Source organism: Takifugu flavidus, chromosome 22 (genome assembly GCF_003711565.1).
Source record: "Takifugu flavidus isolate HTHZ2018 chromosome 22, ASM371156v2, whole genome shotgun sequence".
Taxonomy (NCBI): Eukaryota; Metazoa; Chordata; class Actinopteri; order Tetraodontiformes; family Tetraodontidae; genus Takifugu; species Takifugu flavidus.
The window spans coordinates 1138405-1157048 of record NC_079541.1 but is presented as its reverse complement, the minus strand read 5'-3'; the positions used below and the strand labels follow the sequence as shown (position 1 = coordinate 1157048).

The 18644-nt window shown below is 47.6% G+C and overlaps 2 protein-coding genes across 2 annotated transcripts; one reads left to right on the top strand and one right to left on the bottom strand.

Annotated features, from left to right (window-relative positions):
- The first annotated feature begins 53 nt into the window (after nt 1–53).
- Nucleotides 54–16236, top strand: utp20 (UTP20 small subunit processome component). Its single transcript, XM_057022572.1, has 61 exons — nt 54–241; nt 495–575; nt 653–719; nt 828–960; nt 1105–1293; nt 1383–1464; nt 1548–1685; nt 1836–1991; nt 2081–2218; nt 2365–2499; nt 2592–2669; nt 2744–2922; nt 3001–3150; nt 3318–3406; nt 3501–3606; nt 3687–3837; nt 3912–3974; nt 4053–4220; nt 4328–4404; nt 4593–4672; nt 4755–5010; nt 5096–5275; nt 5561–5651; nt 5782–5867; nt 6295–6420; nt 6920–7086; nt 7305–7513; nt 7659–7802; nt 7891–7970; nt 8127–8362; nt 8446–8590; nt 8667–8754; nt 8874–9017; nt 9170–9223; nt 9293–9445; nt 9536–9691; nt 9782–9922; nt 10002–10139; nt 10227–10366; nt 10474–10556; nt 10693–11006; nt 11098–11237; nt 11311–11467; nt 11557–11655; nt 11739–11906; nt 12039–12205; nt 12292–12439; nt 12502–12618; nt 12710–12880; nt 13026–13157; nt 13227–13337; nt 13412–13561; nt 13650–13832; nt 13917–14048; nt 14136–14268; nt 14342–14526; nt 14604–14675; nt 14756–14983; nt 15203–15329; nt 15404–15549; nt 15629–16236. The coding sequence occupies exons 1-61, from the start codon at nt 194–196 to the stop codon at nt 15782–15784; spliced, it is 8361 nt and encodes a 2786-aa protein (XP_056878552.1). The 5' UTR covers nt 54–193; the 3' UTR covers nt 15785–16236.
- On the bottom strand, nt 16023–18592 carry arl1 (ADP-ribosylation factor-like 1). The gene is made up of 6 exons (XM_057022727.1): nt 18461–18592; nt 17752–17889; nt 17380–17461; nt 17145–17256; nt 16882–17060; nt 16023–16743 (listed from the first exon to the last, which is right to left on the bottom strand). The coding sequence occupies exons 1-6, from the start codon at nt 18462–18464 to the stop codon at nt 16713–16715; spliced, it is 546 nt and encodes a 181-aa protein (XP_056878707.1). The 5' UTR covers nt 18465–18592; the 3' UTR covers nt 16023–16712.
- Nucleotides 18593–18644: the final 52 nt, after the last annotated feature.

Below are 18644 nucleotides of genomic sequence, written 5' to 3'. Positions count from 1 at the left end.
CGCAGTTTTGTTCTGTGTCTGCCCACCACGTGGAGCAATTTCCCATCATGCTTTGCACAAAATGGCTGCGCCCGTGTGTCGGCGTGTGTGTGTAAACATTGATACCCTGTAGACTAAATTAATTTCAATTTAATGTATTATTTGAAGCGTACTTCGACTATTGGAGATATAATATAATTCAAGCGACAGCAAGATGAATAAATCCAAATCCTCGCATCATAAATCTGAGAACACCTTCAGGGTGAGTCGAGAAACTTGTTGCAGCATGTTGCTAACGTACGCAGGGGTATTATGGAGACGTAATAATAATGTTAAACTTGTAATTTGTTTGCTTTTGTTTATATGCAAGAAAACATTACACACGTTTTCATCATATTTAAGTTGGATCGGAAAACAGTGAAAATGGCATTCATTCTAAAATCAGATACAGTCCCATTATCACAATATCTGTTGACATTAGCATTTTTCAAGTCATTCTGCTGTATTTCTTTCAGTTTCTCACTTTTGCTGAAAGACTTGCCAACGTAAACATTGATGTCATTCACCGTATTGACAGGACTGGATCTTACGCAGAGGTTTGTACTGTGAAACAGATTCAATTGCTCATTTTAATATCTGCATGAATCAGTAACATTAATTATTCCGTTTACAGGAGGTGGAAACATATTTTTCCGAGGGGCTGACAAAATGGAGAGACCTCAACTTGACAGTGCATTTCAGTAGGTTTTCCAGTGTAGCGTCATGACTTGTTATGAGAACTAAAAACTATTGGTTTCCTAAAGTGCAACAATTGTAGAATTTGTAAAATTACTGTTCTTCTTCTGCAGCTACTTTTCTGAAAGAAGTTTCCAGCAAGAGCCAGTCATTCAACATGCTGGTTTTTCATCAAAAAGCAATAGTAGAGAGTCTGAAAACACACCTGTCTGTCAAGGACAGTTTGGCCTACCAGCCATTACTTGAGTGAGTTGGTTCTACTTTTTTCTGTATATGTATGTTGTTTTTAACAGTGACACAGATCTGCTGTACAGCTGCCGGTGAATGTAATAACTACCCTACCCTATAACTACCCTAAGTCTGGTGTTGAATTTGTCTTTTGTCCCCCAGCCTGGTGGTGCAGCTGGCCAGAGATCTGCAGACTGACTTCTACCCCCACTTTCCTGATTTCTTTATTTTGATCACCTCGCTGCTGGACACCAAGGACACGGAGCTGCTGGAGTGGGCGTTCACCTGCCTCTCATATCTCTACAAGTACCTGTGGCGGCTCATGGTGAAAGACATGAGCAATATCTACAGGTAAAAAAAATCAATGAGTGAAGCCATCACAGTCAATTGAAAGCTGAATTTTGGAATTCTACAAGTAACACTTAATTCCTCCCCATCAGTTTATACAGTACACTTTTGGCACACAAGAAGGAGCACATCCGCCTCTTTGCAGCCGAGAGTTTTTCTTTTTTGATGAGGAAGGTGGGCAACAACCAATGTCAAACTGAACTTGTGCCTTCCTTTTGCATGCCTCAGTTATAACCGGATGTTTTCGCGTTTTTCAGGTTCCGGACATCGATGCCCTGCTGAGTCATATGTTCACAGATCTTCAGCAGCACCCCGAAAAGGCGGAGGGAGCTGGTCAGCTGCTGTTCGAAATGTGCAAAGGAGTCCGGCATATGTTTCACTCCTGTGCAGCAAAAGTAAGTTCCTTTAGAGAGAGTGACCTTTATAGTGAGGAGATTTAGGTTGAACTAAATTCAGAATTCATTTTATGAGCTCCAAAGTTCGAATTATGAGGATATTTATGTCATAAAGCTTTAACTTCTGTTTCCTCTTACATTTCTCTGAAGACTTTCCCTGTTGCCCTGCGTAAACTCGGGCCCTCAACCAGCCCTGGGCCCTCTCTGCCCTGGGACACTGTGAGGGATGCGTTGGACCACATGGCCCAGACTGCAGCAAATAACATTGACAAGGAACATTTCTTGGTTTTGTGGGAGGCCTTAGAGGTAATTCAGATGTTTAATGTGATCTACCAGTCAGTCAGGAAGTGAGGTACATACAAGTGTAGCTGACTGAGGTCTGTCTTCCTCTCCAGCTCAGTGTGCTGGAGGTCTCAGGCATCGTGGAGGCAGAAGAGGCAGCAGAGCAGCTGGAGAGGCTGCTGTTCATCCTTCACACACTGGTGTCCTACAGGGACGGGGCTAAGATCACCAAGCCAGAGTCTGTCTGCCAGGTAGGAGGAGCTCTCCTTCATCTGTCCTTAATGTAACAGTGATGTAAAGCTCCCAAGAACATTATCGCTTACAGGAGATACAAATTGTGCATCCGTGGCCTCTGGTGAGTCCTACCCTCACTTTTTTATCCATCTCATGCGTGCAGACGGTGTTGCAGCTGACACAGAGTTCGACTCTGCCAGCGTCCTGTTCCCGGCTGCTCCTCCAGATCACCTCCTCTCTGCTCCTCGGGGAGAACATCACCCTGCCTACGTCACTCATCAAGGAGATGATCCAAAAGGTTTGGTCATGATCATTGAAAATGACGTTTCTTCCGGTGATTGAGAGGTTTTATACACGCGGAGGATGTGAAGCGCTCTTTTCTTTCACAAGGTTTTCAGCAGCACGTTGGGAAAAGATCTGATCCTGGAATTCACAAAGGAGATGTTCACAATGAAAGAGTTTGAACAGGTGAATCACCTCAGTTACATTGTTTTGTCTCTTCTTCTCTGCGCGTCACCTGACATCTCTTCCTCCTCCGGCAGCTCTTCCTTCCCACCATGTTGCGCTTTGTTGCCGGCTTGTTCCGCTCCGGTGATTCTTTATCCCGCAACTCTGGCCTGAATGTGCTGGTCAGCCTGATCCTCGCCAAAGCCCCGCCCCCCACAGATGGCTCCATGGCTTTTGAAACTTACCCGCTGCTTTTCACTGGACAGACCACTGGGTCAGATACTGAGAACCATCTTTATTCTTCCTACATCAATCCCTCCAGTTTTGCTAGAAAATGTTGTTTCTCATGCAGGAGTTTTAGCCAGAAGGAGTCCAGCAGCATTACCGATCAGCCAAGAGTCCCAGAGATGGTGCTGTCTCTGATCCCATCTCCTGGAGAGGGGGGAAAGTTCACTGACCTGTCACTGCTGTGGAGCTCTTTGGTGCTTCTGCCACACCTCAGGTAACACACACCTCATTTTGTGCTCTCTATGTGGACTGATGTCCCAGTTCAAAAATTGTCTATGCAGTAATGGAGGAGTTAAAGGAAGCTTCATAAAATAAAGTTTAATCAGCACTGATATGTCATGGTGATCATTTTAGATATTGATAGTTTCCCCCTATTTTCAGACCTCTTGATGCAATCGCTGTGGTTCCAGCCGTCACTGCGCTTTTAAACCAGCTCTTGTGTGAGATCGAGGCAGGAAAACTGGCAAAAGGTATTTGAGTTTTCATTCCCCACATTTACATAAAACCTTTATTTGCCATTTCTCCTATTTATTGGAGACATGATAATGATTTGTTCCTCTTCAGCTGGCCTGTATGTGGCGAGACAGGCCCTGAGCTGCCTTCTCACCTTCGACCACTCTGCAGAATCCCTCTCCCTGATCACCGTGGACCAGATCAACTCAGTCCTACGGTAACATACCGGAGTGAGACCTGTTGGAGACCTGTTGTATTTCATCAGAGGTCACACTGTTGTGTTTATGGTGGATACAGGAGCTTTCCCACAGACCTGTCTGCTCTGCTCCTTGGAGACCTCTACTACACGCGCCTGTCCCTCAGCGGTGTTTCAGAGCACCTGTCCCACAGGGCGCTGCTGGACCTCCACCAGATCCTGCATGCTAACCTCTCCTCCAACGTCTCTAAAGTATGTGCCGCAGACCAACCATCCTGACACAAACAAATGCATTTTTATCTTCAGCTATTTTGATTTCCTCTCAGGTCCGCCTGCTGACTCTGAGAATTCTGTCTCAGTTTGAGGCAGAGCTCCCTCCCCACTCCGAGGTACGACCCTCAGGCAAGATTCCCAAACAATTCCAGATCAGAACACACTGCAGCATGAGTTTTTCTTTCTCCGTGCAGGGTGAGGAGAATGTAGAGGCGCAGCCCGTTTTTGCCCTTTGCCTCCAGGCTGAGCTGGTACCTGCCACAGTGCAGGACTACAGAGAGAAACTGCTCCACCTCCGAAAGCTGAGACACGATCTGGTGCAGCGCAGTCTGCCACAGGGGCCCCACACCACCTTCCAGCAGGTGTTGTGCTATAAACAGCCTTTTAATTAGATCGCTGCATGTGTAGAAATCATTAGAAACACGATGTGTAAGATTATGGCGTTAACACAACCTGCTTGCTCTCTCAGGTACCTCTGCGTTACCTCATCGCAATGCTCTATGTCAACTTCAGGCCTCTGTGGGAAGCAGTCATTGAGCTTCTTGTGTGAGTGTGATTATCACTTCCAGATAATGGAATCAAGCCATGCTTGACTGACATTGAGATTTCCCCATTTTTTAAATTTGTTCCCCTTAAAGGCTTCAGGGAGTTTAAAGGCTGTAAATTAGATAATACCAAAAGTTGTAAAACTACAAATATGCCTCTGACATAAATGTGTTTCTTTGCTGCCACAGGAGCCATGCAAGAGGGATGGACAATAAAGAGTTCTGGGGGGTCTTCCATGAACATCTGGAGAAGGTGGCTGGACTGGCTGGTAAGGCCTGCGGGTTTCTACTTTGGGGTATTTAGCTGCAGAGGCTGTGTGTGATTAAAGCTAATGTAACTAATTGTTACAGAAAAACAACTGCAGGACGATGAGGAAGACCACGATGAGTCTACGGGAGGGACGAGAGCTGAGCCGGGGTGCGACGTTATCGAAAGTGGGGATGTGGGGGTCCTGTTTCTGGAGCAGCTGAAGTTAGCCACAGAGCCCAACGAGAGGACCGATTTCCCCAACTTCCGTAACCTGCTGTGGCAATCCATGGTCCAGTTTCCTGACAGGGTGGAACCACGCAGCCGGGAACTGAGCCCCCTGCTGCTCCGGTTCATCAGGTCAGGGCAAAACCAGCCTGACGGAACGTGAAAATAAACCTTTCTACAGGAGTTATACTGGTGCTATTGTTGTTTGTGTTGACAGGAATGAGTTTTACCCTGCGGACCCGTTGGTGGCGCCGACTCAGGACCTGAGGAAGCAGGATGATGCCCTAGAGGAGTCTGGGGTGGATGAAGAAGAGGAGGAGGGAGACGATGATGAGCAAGAGGCAGAAGAATCGGGCAGGCAACAGAAGAAGTCCGTTCCAAGAGGAATCGCTGCCAAGTATGAGAAACCATCTGTGATTTTTCAGTTTAAAGTTGATGTCATTTCCTTGTGCTCAAACTTCACTTCAGTTAGGAAGTAAATATCAGCAAAACTTAGTATGAATTTATGAATTTACTTCTTTTTTTTATTAGAACCAGTGATCCTTTTCTCAGAGAAATTTAAGATATTCCATGTCATGTTTGACCCTTAATTTGACCCTTAGCAACGCAGTAGTTGGCATCTTTTTCTGTTGTGTTCAGGCTACATGGAAATTGTGACCCTTTGTGTTTTTGTCATTTACAGACAGTTAATTACACATCTGAAAGTGTTTTCCAAATTTTTAAACCCTCGCTCTCTCTACCTGGAGAGTAGCCTCAGTGAGCTCTATAACCAGGTAAAGCACGACCCACATCAACCGCCTGATCCTCCCTATTGTTCATTAAAGATCAAAAGTTTTATCACATCATATCTGTGTTTAATCATTTCAAATTTGGGAGTAAAAAGATGCTTTTATCTGTTCACAGTTGCTGTGCCATCAGGACCAGAATATCCAGCGAGTGGCGCTGGAATGTGTTCTTACCTACAGAGACCCCAACATCGTGCCATACAAGTAAGAAACGTGGACAGGATAACAGGATGTGGTCACATTTCCTTTCAACAGTGTCCCATTTTTCTATGCCCTGAATGGAGCCATTGTTGGGACTTTTGATAATTATCAGGCTCCATGTCCTCTGAGGAATGTTACCTCTCTTCTGTGCTGCTGGACACGACGCTCTGTTATCAAGATATCCGTTTGCTGTTCTCCCAGCACACACTGATGTGTGTGTGTGTGTGTCCTGGAGAGTGTATCAGTGCACACGCTTGTGTGAGGCTCTTTGTTCTGTTGCAAAGGCCCCATTTTTAGTGACAGTGTTTTCCTTTTTCATCAGTGCACGCTTGATGCATTTTCAAATTGAGGTGATGTGTATAAATATGAGGGTTGTGTTTGTTTCTGTCTGAATAATGAGGCCTTTATTTTGGTGTCTGTGTGTTTTCAGGGAGAATCTTGAAAGGCTGCTCCAAGACAAACACTTCAAAGAGGAGATTGTCCATTTTAATATATCTGAAGAGACAGGAGTGGTGAATGCTTCACACAGAGCCACCCTCATCCCACTCCTCATGAGGTAGTGTGTGTGTGCGTGTGTGTGTGTTTATTAGGCTTTATCTGCATCAGTCTTGGACTGATGGAGATGCCTCGAAGTCATAAAATCTGCACTCTAGTTCCTCCAAAGACCAATAAATTACCAGTGAAGATTCTCTTCCTGGATTTATGCTGCATATTTCACAACATTAAACTCACCAAGCTGAGGAAATGTACTGAAATCTCTCTGGAGTCTAATGACACATCAAACAACACCTGGCAGTTCGGTTTTGGCTTGTCGGTTGATTTATATTGTAAATCCTTTTCATCTGCTGGGTCTGTAAAAACTAAAAATGTGGTTTTAGAATCTGTCTCGCTCCCTCACTGTTGACCTTTTCATTAATTGGAAACTCCTTTAAAAAGCCTTTTATGCCCCGTGTCGTCTGTTTGATTCATCCTTTTTTTACTAGATCAATAGATAACTAATGTAACTGATTTGATCTACTGGTGACTGGCCTCTGTGTTTGCTGTCTGTTGGACAGGATCCTGTTTGGCCGTCTGCGCAGCAAAGCAGGCAGCAAATTTCAGGGCAAGGCGAGCGCTGCGTCGCGTTCCTCCATCATCCTGCGTTTCCTGGCTGGGTGCCAGACTGAGGAGCTGGGAATATTTATTGACCTGCTGCTGGAGCCCATCAGTCATTACAGCCAAGGTAGGAAGTGAGATGTTGTTAGTTCAATATTTGGCCACAGAAAAAAATCCCAATATTGGTTAATTATTATTATGTGCTGTTCAACATATTCGCCGCTAGATGGCAGTGTAGCAACATTACATTTATTTCTGCTCTGGGACCCTAATAGAACGCAAGGGTACAGAGGAATGAAGCTCAGATGGTTTGATTGTGGGTTTTTTTTTATTTTGTCTCCACAGGTTCGTGTCTTGCAGCTGTGGATAAAGCAGTAGCAGAAACTGACGCGGGCTCCGTCCTTCCGCTGGGTCGCCAGCACAGCTTGCTGAACATCATCAATGTGGTCATACACAAATTAGGGCACCTCATCCACAACTACCTGCCCAAAGTGCTGCAGATCCTGTTGTGTGTCACTGCTTCAGTGTCCACCCTGCTGGACAGGAGGGATCAGGTAATAAGGATTGGTGAATAGGTACTGATGCAGTTGTGTAGTGGCATGAGCACAGCTTCATATGTGCACTGTCAAACAAAGTCAGCTCGCCACAGAGTTGTAAACATCTGTGTCCTATCTTGACGGCGTTTTCTGTCATCTGCAGCTCCGCCCAGGCTGCATCAGTCCTCTAAAGAACTTGAGGCGACTCGGCATCCTCCGGATCCAGGATTTCTTTGATAACTTCGACTGGTACGACTTTAGCCCAGATGAGTGCGATGCCATCTTCCAGGCTGTGGTCTGGCCTCAGGCATGTCCAATTACACTTTTTGGTCTTTCCCGTTTACCTTGTTTGTCCACATCATTTCCATTTCACTGTAAAAATGTCTTCTGCACAGGTGTGCCGTCTCCCCACGGAGAGCACTTACTCTCCGACTCCGCTGTTGAAACTCATCCATTTGTGGTGCAAAAATGCCAGGTCAGAGCTGTGAATGTTCTAGTTTATATGCTTCAAAAACGACACTTAAAAGGAGATCTATATTCTTTATTGTTACACCTGAACGCAGCAGCCTCTATTTTTATTTCTTACTAATTTGATAATTAATGCTCCTCTGATGCTGACTGTGTGGTTCAGGTACTTTCCCCTCTTGGCCAAGCAGAGGCCGAACCAGCCAGAGTGCGACGTCCTCCGAAACGTCTTTGCCCTCCTCTCAGCCAAGAACACCTCCTTAGGGACCATCACCATGGTTATGGACATCGCTGACTCCCTGGCAACCACAGACTACTCTGTGGGCACAGAGATCGAGAAAGAGCTGACGGTCAATGACTGTGTGTTCCCACAGCCAGAAGAGGGCGCTCTCATCTCTGCGGGTCAGCCCATAATAAAGGTCTGCTTCTCCCTCTTGTATTTATTCTAATCTCACTAAATGTGCATCTTATTTCATCTCATCCAGACACATTAGGTCAGGGCTCCAGGCTGCTGCTGCCTCATATATCCCTCCTGCTGGGGTACCTCAGCGGAGTGGTGCGCAACACTGACAGACTCAAGAGGAAGAAGTTCCGGGTGCAGGTGGCCAAAGAGCTCAACATTCTTTCCAAGTGAGTGAAAGCACCGAATGCTTTTCTCTTTGTCTCCTCAGACTTTTCAGAAAGTTGTCTTCCTATTGTTTTTTAGGATCAGCCGATTTGTGAGTGAGAAGGAGCAGAGCTCGGTGCTCATCGGCCTGCTGCTGCCCTACCTCCAGAGAGCCAACAATCCTCAAGTAGGACTTCAAATTAAAAGCATTGCAGTACAGTTTGTTGGGGGAAAACAGAGAAATGTGGAGTGCGTAGTCCCTTCACTCGTAGATCGAATTAAACTGTTACTGCGGGATGGTTGCAGGAGACAGAAATCGACATCCTGGCCACGGTGCAGAACCTGCTGCGACAGAGCGTGGAGCCATCTGCCTTCCTGCAGCCGCTCAGCAAGCTCTTCTCCATCATCCAGAACAAGCTGCCCAGGCAGGCCCTCACCAATGTCTTCCAGGTACAAAAGAGCAGAACACTTGTCTTTGCATTTATTTAGTTTAATATTACAAATAGTTCATTTTCATTTGGTTCACCTTATTAAATGTTTTTTTCTTTTCTGCTAATTACTGCAAAAGTTCTGATATTTTTCTGCTTTTGCTCGTCTTCTAGACTCTTTCGGATCTGGACCCTTCACTCAGTTACATCACTGATATGGCATCGAAGGTAAATTCAGTGACCAAGCTTAATCTCTTTCTGCGTGTCACACTTTAATGCTTCCCTCGGTGTTTCCAGCTGAATGCCTTTGACAGTCGACACTTGGATGAGATCTACTTTGACGTGCGTCTGACGGCCTTTCAAGACGCCACCAGGAGAGTCAAGGAGATGAGCACTCTTGACCTGAACTACATCAGCACCCTCATCCACAACTGCTTCCACACCTATGAGGCAGGCAGAAACCCCATCCGTACCGTCAGCTGAATGCTACAGCCCCAGAGGGGTTATAACGATTCTCCTACCTCTCCCTCTGACCTCCAGATCGGTGACATGTCGCTGGGAGACAACGCCACCTTTTGTCTGTCTGCTGTAATCACCCAGCTGGTGGCCGTGGAGGCCGGAGAACAGATCTACAAGGACATCGTGCAGCACACCATCCTGGACGCTGTCATTAAAGGGCTCCGCAGCAAAACTGAGGTGGGAACACAAGTTCTCATCTCCTAAGCAGCCACTGACACCCTCAGTAGTCCCAGTCAGCATGATGAATGTTCCTGTCCTCTCCTCCAGAGTGTGCAGCATGAGTATACCTCTGTCCTGGCCTGCCTGGTCAAGACGTTTCCCTCCAAGAAGGAATTTAGAGACCTGGTACAGCTCACCAATTACAGCGACCCTGAGTCGGACTTCTTTGAGCACATGAAGCACATCCAGGTTAGTGTGGGAAAACAGCCAAAGCTGATATTTAAGGAAAAGATCGTCTGACACGTCAACGTGTTTTCTGTCTGTTCAGATCCATCGGCGAGGTCGTGCCCTCAGGAAGTTGGCCAAACAGCTGGACGACGGTCACGTGATGATGACGCCTCGCTCCCTCCAGAATTACATCATGCCATACGCCATGACCGCCCTGCTGGATGAAAAGATGCTAAAGGCGAGCTGTGGAACCTCAAGCTTGGGTTTTGTAATTACACTAAAGTTTGGGAGTTATTGACAGTGTGTTTTTTTACCCTTACGGCAGCATGAGAACATGATTTCAGCTTCGGTGGAGGTGGTGGGAGCCGTGTGTCGCAGGTTGACCTGGTCCAAATACCTCTACTACCTCAAACACTTCATTCACATCCTGCAAACTGCGCAGGCCGAGCAGAAATTGGCCGTCAGGTCAGCTCCATTCACATTCCGAAGAACTTTCTTTTCTTTTTTTTCCCAAATCCTCAGAACTTTAATCTATAAAAGTTGTCTCTTATCTTTCCTCCTTTTTCCACCAGTTTGCTGGTCACTGTCCTGGAGGCCTTCCATTTTGACCATGAGACCCTCATCAGGGAAATGGAGGCAGCCAAATCCAGAGAAAGTGAGTCACCTTTAAAATTCTGCAACATTAGTTTCAGTTGCTTTCGTGCCAAATGAATGCATAAGTAGCGAGTTAGTAATTAATCAATTTTTGTCTAATTCTCTTCCATTAGTTATATAACAATATCATTTTCCAGTTGGCAGCTCCAGAGTGGGTCCAGACGAGGAGGAACGGCTGGAATCAGATGCAAGTGACGGCGAAGAGCCAATGGAGGTGGACGGCAAGCCAACACAGTCTGACATTCCGATGGAAACGAACAGCGCAGTTGTAGAAAGCGTTTCCAAGGACGCCGCCTCCAGGGGAGCCGAGAGAGCCGCAGCTTCTAAACCCGCCGCCGTTCACAGCGGGCTCCCGCACAGCAAAGACGAGCTGGAGGCTCTGATCAAGGCCATCCACAACACCGTCAACAACAGCGTGCTGCCGCGCCTGCACAAGTGTCTCACTGCGAAGGTACAACACACACAAACACACACACACACACACACACACACCTTTTCCCTCTTGTTCTGCCCTCGTTACGAGTGGACGTGTGTGTCGACAGGTGCAGCGTGATGAGGAGCACAAGGCAGTGAAGTCGAAGGACGTGAAGGAGGAAGAGGTGGGGAGGATTCCGATTGCCTTCGCCATGGTGAAACTGATGCAGACTCTGCCGCCACACATCATGGAGGCCAACCTGCCTGGGTACGAGTGCACCTGCCTCCACGGTGAGTGTTTCAGACGGACAACAGTAGACTCATCTTGTTCTGTCATTCAGCATCCTGATCAAAGTGTGCGTGCTGCTGAGGAACCGTTTCCAGGAGGTCCGAGACGTGGTGAGGGGGACGCTGGTGAAGATCACCGAGACGTTGGGCATCAGGTATCTGCAGTACCTGCTGAAAGAGATGCAGTCCGTCCTGGTGAAGGGCTACCAGGTACGAGCAGAAACGGCATCATCATATGTTATTTCTATGAAAAGTCGCTGTGATGGGTAACCGACGGCAACCCTGTCGTCTTTGTCCAGGTCCACGTGCTGACGTTCACAGTATACCAGTTACTGTCAGTCCTCAAACCGGTGCTGAAGAGTGGGGACCTGGACTCGTGCATGAACATGCTCATCAGTGTAAGTACATTTCACTTCACTGCTCTTCTAATGAGAGACAATCGGACTCTCAACTGGCTGAAATCTTTATTTCAATCATCCAGATTTTCAACAACGAGCTGTTTGGAGCCGTGGCTGAGGAGAAGGAGGTAAAGGGAATCGTGTCCAAGCTGATGGAGGCTCGGCACAGCAAGAGCATGGACTCCTACGAGCTGCTGGCCCAGTTCTGTAGCAAGGAGAGCATCACCAGTCTCATACTGCCACTGAAGGAGGTCAGCTGGGAAAAGCTACTTAATATCTACTTAAAACTTTAAGGAAACGTTGGTTTAATGTTACTTTATTAGTAGTTTCAGCACTGCCAGAATCCTGGATTTAAAGGTATCATGTTAATTTGCCATCATCAGATTTTGGAGACGTCCTCCAGTCTGAAGGTGTGTAACCGGGTAGCCGCCGTTCTCCGTCGGATTATTCTGGGTCTGCTCGTCAACGATGGGATGACGTCCAAGGACATTTTGCTGCTGTGTCACGGCCTGATCAGCGAGAGTCTGCCGCTGCTCACCAAGAGAGACCGGTACACTCCAACACCCGCTTTAACACACGTCCTTCACATTCATTGATGCTGGTTTTCATCTGTGGTCTGTGTGTGTGTGTGTGCAGAGACAAAGCATCAGCTAAGCCACCCCCTGACCCCAGACTGCCCCCTCCCAGCTGCCTCCTCCTGCCCCCTACTCCTAAGAGAGGTGGCCGGAGAGCTCCGGTCAGCAGCCGAACCAACATGCACATCCTGGTGGACGCGGGACTCAAGGTGGGCAGGATTTTCTCATTTTTTAGATCTGACGCGACATCAACGCTGACTGTGTTCTTCAGCTCCTCCACCTGAGTCTGAAGAAATCCAAGGTGACGTCATCTGAGACCTCAGCCCTGGAGATGCTCGATCCTTTTGTCCTGCTGCTGCTCGACTGTCTCAACTCCATGCACGTGAAGGTGCAAACTTTTATCTGTTTGCCCATTTCAGGTTTAATAATCAGTCCATGAAGTACCTCAACCTTTACCCTGACCTCTGACCCCACCACAGGTGATCACTGAGGCTCTGGTGGCCTTCACGTGGCTGTTGAAGTTCCCTCTTCCAGCTGTGGAGCAGAACGCCAACCAGCTGACCAAACAGCTCTTTGTCCTGTTGAAGGATTATTCCAAAGCTGGAGCTGCCCGCGGGGAGAACTACCTCCTGGTCCAGAACTGCTTCAAGGTACTGCGAGTGATGCACGTGCATGTACAGGTGTCACTCAAGTCATGGCAGGAGCGAAGATCCAGGCTGTAGTCTGCGTCCTGCTAAGTCTCGTTTACCTTTGAACACCCTGAGCTTCACTGAGACCTCTGCTGTTCACTCCCAGGCCATCACCATACTTGTCAAGAATGTCAAAAGCAACAAGATTTCCGAGACGCAGCTGCAGGTGCTGCTGGGATACGCCGAGGAGGACATCTACGACCAGTCTCGCCAGGCCACTGCCTTCGGACTACTAAAGGTAACGTCAGACGGGAACGTCCGTTCGTTTCCGGACATCTGAGCATCCACGTGTGTCTGTTGCCTCCAGGCAATCCTGTCCAGGAAGCTCATTGTTCCAGAGATGGAGGAGGTGCTGAACAAAGTGGCCAAACTCTCTGTCACCGGCGGCAACACCATGATAAGGGTCCACTGTCGGCAGGTACTGGTGAGGCGAGACGTTTTGTTCTGCTCATGCTTCAGGTTCTCAGCTGCAGTTTGTGTGTTTGGGTTTAGATTTATCTGAAATACCTGCTGGACTACCCGCTGGGGAAGAAGCTGGTAAACCACCTGGACTTTGTGGTGTCGCAGCTGCACTACGAGCATGAAGCGGGCAGGGAGTCGGTGCTGGAGATGCTGGCCTACATCTTCCAGACATTCCCTCAGGTGAGGAAATCTGCCCAGGCAGGACCAAACTTATGCTTCCTTTGTACATTTCTGAAAAATGTTCCCGGGGGTTTTTGTCTCTGCTCAGAATCTGCTGCAGCAGCACAGCGGCCTCTTCTTCGCCCCCCTGTCCTTGGTAGTCATCAACGATTCTTCGGCACGTTGTAAGAAAATGGCCGCCTTGGCCATCAAGGCGCTCCTGGCTCAGCTGAACGTGGACCACCAGAACTCGCTGTTCACCCTCGTCAACACGTGGCTGAATGCAGACAAGGTTTGTATCCCACGTCTGAAAGATCCAGAGATTATTGAATAAAGGTCCACGTACTTCTCTGAAACATCAATCCTCTGATCCCAGGTCAGCCTTCAGAGACTTGGCGCTCAGATTTGCGGGCTGTTTGTGGAGGTGGAGGAGGAGAAGTTTGCCCGCCGTCTGGACGACCTGCTGCCCCTGCTGGAGCGGGAGATTAACCCCAACAACTACGAAGATGTGAGGCCTCCACCTTCTTACCCATCTTTGGCTGTGAGTTAGAGTCCCTGAGTGGCGAAGCTCATCGATGATGACGATGTCTTGCAGATCGAGGAGGAGCAGGATGAAAAAGGAGCCGACCGGCTGCTCTTCGGTCTCCTAACGCTCATCAGTAAACTGAACAAACACTGCGGCCTGCTGGAGCTCAGCAAACCTCACGACACCCTCTGCAACATCTGGGGTAAAGAAACATCTCACCTCTGCACACACACGCACGTGTGCACGTATATGACATGTTGCTTTTGTGCCTGCAGCTCATATCGAAGCCCACCTACGGTACCCTCACTGCTGGGTGTGGCTGACTGCCTCGCAGCTCTTTGGTCAGCTGTTTGCGGCTCATCAGCCAGAGCGCTTGGTGGCTGTTTGGAGGGGAGAGGGGGGAGATTCCTCATCGCAGCCATCGGCCACAACCTTCATCTGCACCGGCCTGGACAAGAAGGTGAAGCTGGGTTCTCCTTGGAGCTCGAGATTGGTTTGTTGTTGCAACTTGTCATGATTTTTACATTTGTTCTTTAGATACGGGAGTTGGCCTTGTCATTCTGCCATCAGCTGCAGTCCAAGTTCCTTGAGTCAGTGTCAGGGGAGCAGGTGACCTTTACACTGAAGCAGGAGTTGAATCCAATCTGTCAATGGACCTGTTTGACAGCTCTGTTCCACCCTCTCCACAGGTCATCAAGAACTTGCTCTTTGTTGGCAAGGTGATCTACCTCATTTCCCCCGAGTCTGATGTGGTCTCCTCTTTGGGGGAGGTGGAGAGGGAGCAGGGGGAGAATGAAAAGGATGAGGAGGAGGGTGATGAGAAGGATGACCGGCCTCCTTCCCTGATGTGGCTGATGCGGAAGCTATCGCTGATGGCCAAGAGGGAGGCAGCGAATACCCCCAAGGTCCCCCTCAAGGTACCCCAGCAGCTCCTGATGATTGGGGGCATTGTGCTCTTGCTTGGGGTGTGCTGGTGCTGCCACCTGCTGGGTGCAGCCTGAGCACCTTCTGGGTGCCACCTTCCATGTCTTGTCCATGCCTGGACTTGAACTGTGTCTGTGCTGCTTCCCAGACCAGTCCCCTTACACCTCCACCTTAGAGACTAAATTGGTTTTTCTGTGGCCTCTTGTCTGCAGAGAACGTGTGTGTTTAAGTTCATGGGGGCGATAGCCATGGACCTGGGTAAGGACAACGTGGGCCCGTATCTGACCACCATCATCACTCCTCTGTACAGGGAGCTGGACAGCACCTATGCAGAACAAGGTCATTCTTAACCCAGATATCGAGGTAGTGCTTATCGCCATCAGATTTCCTCATGCTTCCATGATTCTGTTCAGATCCCACGCTGAAGAACCTGGCACAGGAGCTGATCGAACTGCTGAAGAAACAAGTGGGACTGGAGAAGTTCTCTCTCGCGTTCTCCGCTGTCCAGAAAGAGTTTTCGCAGAGGCGAGCAGCACGCAAACGCCACAGGGCCATACAGGTAGGAAGGACGCCGCCGCTCCAAGAGCATCAGCTGTATGATCAGCAGCCACCTCACGTCCTTCGTTTTGGTCTCGCAGGCGGTCGCTAACCCAGACATCGCAGCCAAGAAGAAACTGAAGAAGCACAGGAACAAGATCGAAGCCAAGAAGAGGAAGATTGAATTCCTGCGACCGGGATATAAAGCCAAGAAGCAGCGCAGCCACACGCTCAAAGACTTGGCGATGGTGCAGTGAGCCATGCCGCCATTTACCCAAGATGCTCGGTGGGAATGAAGATGACCACCTGATGAAGAACAGCGACTCCTTTGATGGAGGGATTCGCTGGGAACGCTGCAGGGTGACAGGCCTTTCCACATCTCTTCCTGTTCCATAATGACTTTACTATTCTAATATTCGTTGATATAGTGACAAAACTGTTGAGAGAAACATTAAATAGAAAACATTTTCTAATAAAATCAAAGAGCTTTAACACTTTGTACAATCACTGGAATCAATCTTTACTGAATTATTTTCACTGTACACACATATAAATATGCAACCATAAAACTTTGCATACAGTTAGTGTTGAATAACTTCATTACTAACATGCCAAAGCTGCACCTTCAAACAGAAAGAGGTTCAATTACCAAATCATTGTCTTAAAAAAACTCAGATCATAAATGAAACAAGAGGGGAAAGAACAGAAATTTATGACAGTTGATGGAAAATATGGTACAAAATGCTCCCGGGCTGCAGTCACTAGACCAGAAAATAGAAGATGATGGCGCTGTTAAAATGATGAACTCAATGGTGGTTGGACAATGATGGAAAACAAAATACTGCCACCTGCTGGGTCTTCGGGGAACTGTAGCTATATGCAGAGAGTTTTTAAATGTGCCCACATTTTTTGCATTTCCAAACCGTGCAAGCAGAAACACCTGTTGGCCCTACCTTCAGTGAGGCCATAGAGCTTTTACGTGTTTGTGTCTGGACTGTGCCCCCCCAGCCCCATTCAGTCCCAGGTGTTGGGCATCCGGAGGGCTCAGCGAAGGCTTTGTGTGGGTTGGAGTTCCGGGTGGAGTGCAAACACTGGTCCAGTGGGTGTTGAGACATTGCGAGGGATCAGTCACAAGGCTTCAAACAGACGGGCCAAAGATCGTAATGTAGAAAAGAGGCGGGGCCTCTACTGTCGGCTCTTGAGGGAATCGACCAGCCTGCGCGAGGGAGAGAACAAACGTGATTCATCTGTGCAAACACTGAACAGAAACAGGTTCGGTGACGTGATCTAAATTTAAACTAAACCTCCGTCACACCTTCAGCATGAGTTTTCCTACGTTGATCTCTTAACATACCACTCCATCGCCTCTTCCAGGCCGATGCCTTTTGTAGCCGATGTCTTGAAAATCTGCCACTTTCTGTCCTTGAGTGCAGGAAGGCCCAGAGCGTTGGCCACCTCCGTGGGCGTCATCGCCTGCTCCATGTCTTGTTTATTTGCAAACACCACCAGGATGGCTTTCTTCAGCTCTTCTTCCTGGAGGAGAAGAGTTGTACAGTATAAAAGAAAGGTCTTTCTGCTCGCTGGTTCTGTGACTCAACACGTTCAACCCATCTTTACCTCCAACATGGCCACCAGCTCAGACTTGGAGATGCCCATCCTGTCGCGGTCACTGCTGTCGACCACGTATATGATCGCATCTGTGTTTGAGTAATAGCACCTCCAGTAGGGCCTGTTGAGCAGAGCCATGACGTCACACGGGGCCAGATACAGGATGACAAGAAGGCAGGGCACTTCTCAGTTTTAGGGCCAACACTCAAGCTCACACAGAAAAGAACAACAAGGAGGAATGTACCTGATACTAGTCTGTCCTCCCAGATCCCACACCTGGAACTTCAGGTTCTTGCAGGTGATTGTCTCAACATTGAAGCCAATCGCTGTGTAGGAGAGTGATCATGAGTAAAGTGCACAGAGAACATAAAGAGCTTGCCTGATTACTGCCAGGCGGCCACTGGTGGGAGGAAAAGTAATTAGGCTTTCATCCTCATTTGTCACCAAGTAAATTGCATGGAATTCATTTTACTGATGTATGTGCTGAACAAATAACCCAAAAACGGCAAAGAAATAAATATTTAACAGAGATAAACCTGTCTTATTGGAATAACAGGCATTAAACTGTGCAGAAGGAAAAGCAAAGGTCAAATCAACAGGACAAACTGGTACTTACTGGGGATTGTGGTGACAACCTCTCCCACCTGTAGCCTGTAGAGAATAGTGGTTTTTCCTGCACCGTCCAAGCCAAGGATCAAAATCCTCATCTCTCTGGTGCCAAACAGGTTGGAGAAGAGGCTAGAAAAGAAACCACCTGAAGGTAGAAACAAAGAAAAGTAGTTTTTGATAATCGGGTGGAAAGAAGATGCACATTTTCTTCAGTAACACAGCAAACTAGCTCAATCTTTGTAAATAAGCGATTACTTGAGCTCGAATAGCGTTAATAGGCGTTGACTTAGTTTTTGAATGAAACTGAAAAAATATCAAATTAAAATGCATCGCAAGGAATTGAATTAAAATGATTCAATGTGCATCACTCGGATAGTAAAACACGTTAGCTTTGGCTAACTTAGCTTCACTCACTGGCCTGACTGGACAATATGATTTGACCTTTGTGCGCAGGTTTTGTGAAATAGATAACCAGAAAAATCGTAAGTGAAAAGATTTAGGAACAGAAAAGAAACAAATAAAACGACGACAACGTCATGAGAAAACAGCTAATTGCAGCTACGCAGGGTAGCTTGTTTGAGTCGCACTACGACGTTGCCACCGGCAAGCACAAAAACACGAGGCGAACGTGATATCAAATCAAAGTCTATATTAGCAGTTCAGTTGCAGATACTCGAATGAGCAGCATTCTGTCAACCAACACTTAAATTACTCACCCATGATGATAAAATTATGGTCCTTTTGCCAGCAACACGGACGCAGAGGCAGGCACCTATTTCCGTGTGGTTGACGTGTCGCTGGACGATGTCACATTTTTACCTACGTTTCGCTTCCGTACATTCGAAACAAATTAAAAAAATAAATGAGTCACATGAACATAAAATCACCTGGTAGCAATAA

Excerpts from the sequence above, each read along its gene's own strand:
- utp20 (XM_057022572.1), top strand. The coding sequence starts at position 194 with ATGAATAAATCCAAATCCTCGCATCATAAATCTGAGAACACCTTCAGG. Across the intron at positions 3,607-3,686 it reads CAGATCAACTCAGTCCTACG|GAGCTTTCCCACAGACCTGT; the intron begins GTAACATACCGG and ends TGGTGGATACAG. Across the intron at positions 5,011-5,095 it reads CTGCTGCTCCGGTTCATCAG|GAATGAGTTTTACCCTGCGG; the intron begins GTCAGGGCAAAA and ends TTGTGTTGACAG.
- arl1 (XM_057022727.1), bottom strand. Across the intron at positions 17,462-17,751 it reads GGTTGTCACCACAATCCCCA|CGATTGGCTTCAATGTTGAG; the intron begins GTAAGTACCAGT and ends TCTCCTACACAG. Across the intron at positions 17,061-17,144 it reads AGCTGGTGGCCATGTTGGAG|GAAGAAGAGCTGAAGAAAGC; the intron begins GTAAAGATGGGT and ends CTTCTCCTCCAG.